Source organism: Propithecus coquereli, unplaced genomic scaffold (genome assembly GCF_000956105.1).
Source record: "Propithecus coquereli isolate 6110/MARCELLA unplaced genomic scaffold, Pcoq_1.0 Scaffold70, whole genome shotgun sequence".
NCBI lineage: Eukaryota > Metazoa > Chordata > Mammalia > Primates > Indriidae > Propithecus > Propithecus coquereli.
In genome coordinates, this window is record NW_012153063.1 from 934293 (window position 1) to 935869 (window position 1577).

At 34.9% G+C, this 1577-nt stretch overlaps 1 protein-coding gene across 1 annotated transcript in view; it reads right to left on the reverse strand.

Moving 5' to 3' along the window:
* Positions 1-495: 495 nt before the first annotated feature.
* The window catches only part of NDUFS1 (NADH dehydrogenase (ubiquinone) Fe-S protein 1, 75kDa (NADH-coenzyme Q reductase)), a 54344-nt gene continuing 53262 nt past the window's right edge, over positions 496-1577 (reverse strand). The window contains exon 13 of the mRNA XM_012661201.1: positions 496-667. Coding sequence (XP_012516655.1) covers positions 496-667 — 172 coding nt within the window. The remainder of the gene's footprint in view (positions 668-1577) is intronic.

Here is a 1577-nt window from a genome sequence, read left to right on the forward strand (position 1 = left end):
CTTCTTGCTTCTCCACGGTAAACAAAAGGCAGTGTTTATAAAGGTCAGAAAGGGAAAAAAGTGTGACCCTAAAATTTCATACCCAGACAAGCTGTCTCTTCAGGAATAAAACAGACATTCTCAAGCAAGCAAGAACTCAAGGAACAGGTAAAATTTCTTTAAGGAATAATAATTCTTGAAATAAAGAAAGATTCAATTAAAGTAGAAAGGTTCATTCTTTCAGTTTTACCTATTTTCAAATAATTTCAAGGAAATTTAAATCCTGGTAAATAAAAAATAGCATGCACAGTATGATTTCATTGTTTGCCTATCTATTCATCCACCTTGCCTTGATCTATGTACAAAAAGAAAGATGATTACGATGCTTCATCAATACTTGGTTTGCGGTGGTGGTATTTTGGGTAATTTTTTACTTTTTTCCATGTTCTTTTCTATATTGCTATCATTTTAAATAATGACACATAATGATTATAAAAACAAATTTTAAAATCATAATTAAAAAGTCAGCAAGAGTAGACACATATAACTTGAGAGTACCTGGCTAAATGAATGGCTACCCGAAGCAATGTCTTCAAGAATTTGCGGGGAGTCTCCCAGGTGGTCATATGTGTAAGTGAGGTCCACTGGACTACCTATTAGGGCCACTTTTAAGTCATTATGAAGCCAGCTGGAATAAAAACATTTTTAGAGCTAAGTAACTAAGTTAAGCATAGTTACTGGTCTCATCAATGCTAAGTGCTGTTTACTGCTTACATCAATGCTAAGTGACACTTTACTACTACTAAATGTTAAAAATACACTCAGCACATTTAATAAATACAATTTACTGTGTACATTTCAAAATAGTGTTGCAAAAATACATGCCAAGACAATTACATTCATTAATTTGCTGTGTAGGAATGCTAACAATTAAGCGAGCTATAAACAAAGATTTTAATTTCAGAATAACTGATCTGTAATTTTTATTTTGTAGTAGTCACATAGCAGGGTCAATTCTCTCTTAATTATCCAAAAAGCACTTAAACTTAGTTCATGAAAACAAACTACTTCATTCATATTTATTTTCTATTGCAGGGAACTATGGATCCAACTCGTCCAAAAATAAGTTATAAGTGAGGTGGACCATATATTTTGGTTTGTCTGAGACAGTGCTGGTTTTACCTGATATCCTGAAGTACTTAACAACTTCCCCTTGCATTTTCAATAGTGCCTCAGTTTAGACAATAAATTACATGGTTGCCCTCTTCATTAAGTTTCTAAGATATACATAAAAGAGATGAGAGATTCTAACATACAGAATAACTGGCCTGTGCCCTTCAAAAAAAGTAAAAAAGAGGACCAGAAGAGTCAAGAGACTAATTGCACTGCATGATTCCAGACTGGATCCTGGGCAGAAAGAAAAATTGTTATAAAAGAAATTACGAGGCCGGGCGCGGTGGCTCACACCTGTAATCCTAGCACTCTGGGAGGCCGAGGCGGGTGGATTGCTGAAGGTCAGGAGTTCGAGACCAGCCTGAGCAAGAGTGAGACCCCGTCTCTACTAAAAATAGAAAGAAATTATCTGGACAACTAAAAAT